This window comes from Abrus precatorius, unplaced genomic scaffold (assembly GCF_003935025.1).
Source record: "Abrus precatorius isolate BTA unplaced genomic scaffold, Abrus_2018 Scaffold3, whole genome shotgun sequence".
NCBI lineage: Eukaryota > Viridiplantae > Streptophyta > Magnoliopsida > Fabales > Fabaceae > Abrus > Abrus precatorius.
This window is the reverse complement of record NW_020874373.1, coordinates 4,353,444-4,355,278: the sequence shown is the minus strand read 5'-3', so window position 1 is coordinate 4,355,278 and position 1,835 is coordinate 4,353,444. Positions and strand designations below refer to the sequence as shown.

Sequence of the window (1,835 nt, the reverse complement as noted above, 5' to 3'; positions counted from 1 at the left end):
GTGTGATGATTCATTTTGCATACGACGTCATTTCCGGAGTCCACCGAATTTGATGTGGTCCTCAAATCCCAATGGAATGACTATTTTCCGGAAAAGATCTCACGATACTCGCAAGTCGTAAGGCACCCAACAATGACTTGAAGGAGCTCAAGCATGGTGAATAATACCAAATTATTCGGTAAACACTTGATTCCTACTTTCTTCAATGTGTGAGCTTTTTTTGTTTTTTTGTTTTCCCTTTTGGATCAAGTATCTGTCTCTATATCTTTCAGATTGGTACAAGTTTGATTTTTGAGATGGCGCACAAGAGTCATTCACTGTTTAGGCCCAAGAGTACTGGGCCATGAATCCCGTAATGAATTGGGTCCTGATATATGAACCTTTTTTTTTTTAAACGAGGCATTTGTTTTTGGCGTATATCTTATCTCAATTCTATGAACAAAAGAGAAAACATTATTGTTTTAAAATGGGTAATGCTTTTCTCACACGATTTTTGCACCACAAATTCTTAAAATTTGAGAGAAAAAGAGAAAAATGGGAAACAAGCTGCGTGTTATAATAGAAAGAAATAAAGGAATAAAATGAATTATAAAACGTGTCGTGAGAATTTGTTAATAAATTTGAAGATTACTCTCTAATTACAAAATTAGTCTAATTCACAATAGACTACGACAACGGGAAATATTTTATCGTCCTTTGCCTTTTACAGAACTTCGATTCCAGCATACGCGTTAGTTAATAGTTACATTCCTCATGCAATAAAGCAATTACTTTGGTATAAGGATCCCCTTCAGTGAAAGAACTATATCGTAAACAAGTAACTTCTCATATTTATATGCAAGTTTAGGGTGTAGTAAAATGAAATATAAGGAGTGGGGGGAATTACCAATTAGCACTACGCCTTCCCCTACTACTGATTGGATCTCAATTGGTAAAGCAAACAGAAAAAGATACGATAAGAAAGTGATGCAACAAGAAACTAACACTAATGATAATAGTAATCAATCTGACAGGGATAATTTGAGATGTACATCAACATTAACACCAACATGCGAGTCTGGAGAAAAATGAGGGACAATAGGAGGAGACTGGAGTGCAGTGGGGGAGGCATAAAGCTGAAAAGGAAAGCAAGGAGTGGTAGAACGATAGGAGGAGGAAGGAAGGAAAATGGGGCGTGATGGAAAGTGGTGGAGAGTGATAGGAAGATGAGTGGTGGGGGGTGAAGGGGGTTGTTGTTGTTGTTGTTGTTGTTGTAAGTAAATGGAGGGTAGTGTGAGGAGAGGTGTGGATCGTCTATGAGTGTGGATTTGGAAACGCCTTGCTCTTTGACGCTCTTTCTTGTGAGCGTTTTGGTGGCCCCCTAAGGCCTGGGAGTTAGCGAATACTCGCCTGCAATAGTGGCATCTGAATTTTCTGTCCTCTCCAACATCGTATTTTGTATCTGCAAATTCTTCTTGCTCTGTTAGTGGGAAACCAAACAGTTTCGGTCCTGAGGTTTGAATCTCATCAGACATCCTTCTTTTGTTCATCTCACACTCTTCCTACCCTATGCTGCCATATATACACACACACACACGTTAACTGCCAATTCTATATTATTCAAGCAACCCAAAATTCAATAAATCTTTATTCAATTCCTCAATCCACTTACTCCCTCTATTTTTAAATGTTTTTCGCTTCAACCTTTTGTATACTAGTTAAGAAAATAATATATATATTTTTTAAAAAATTAGATAACAAATTAACCATGAAATTATATTATCTCTTCTTGAAATTAGTTTTTTTTAATATTTATCTCTTAAAAGGAAAATTTTTTTAGCTTTATTTTATAAAAA

At 36.2% G+C, this 1,835-nt stretch overlaps 1 protein-coding gene across 1 annotated transcript; it reads right to left on the bottom strand.

Annotated features, from left to right (window-relative positions):
* Positions 1-1,001: 1,001 nt before the first annotated feature.
* On the bottom strand, positions 1,002-1,514 carry LOC113861015 (zinc finger protein 6-like). The gene has a single exon (XM_027493606.1). The coding sequence runs from the start codon at positions 1,512-1,514 to the stop codon at positions 1,002-1,004; it is 513 nt and encodes a 170-aa protein (XP_027349407.1).
* Positions 1,515-1,835: the final 321 nt, after the last annotated feature.

What these genes read in the sequence shown, in the direction of transcription:
- LOC113861015 (XM_027493606.1), bottom strand. Translation starts at nt 1,514, where the DNA reads ATGTCTGATGAGATTCAAACCTCAGGACCGAAACTGTTTGGTTTCCCA.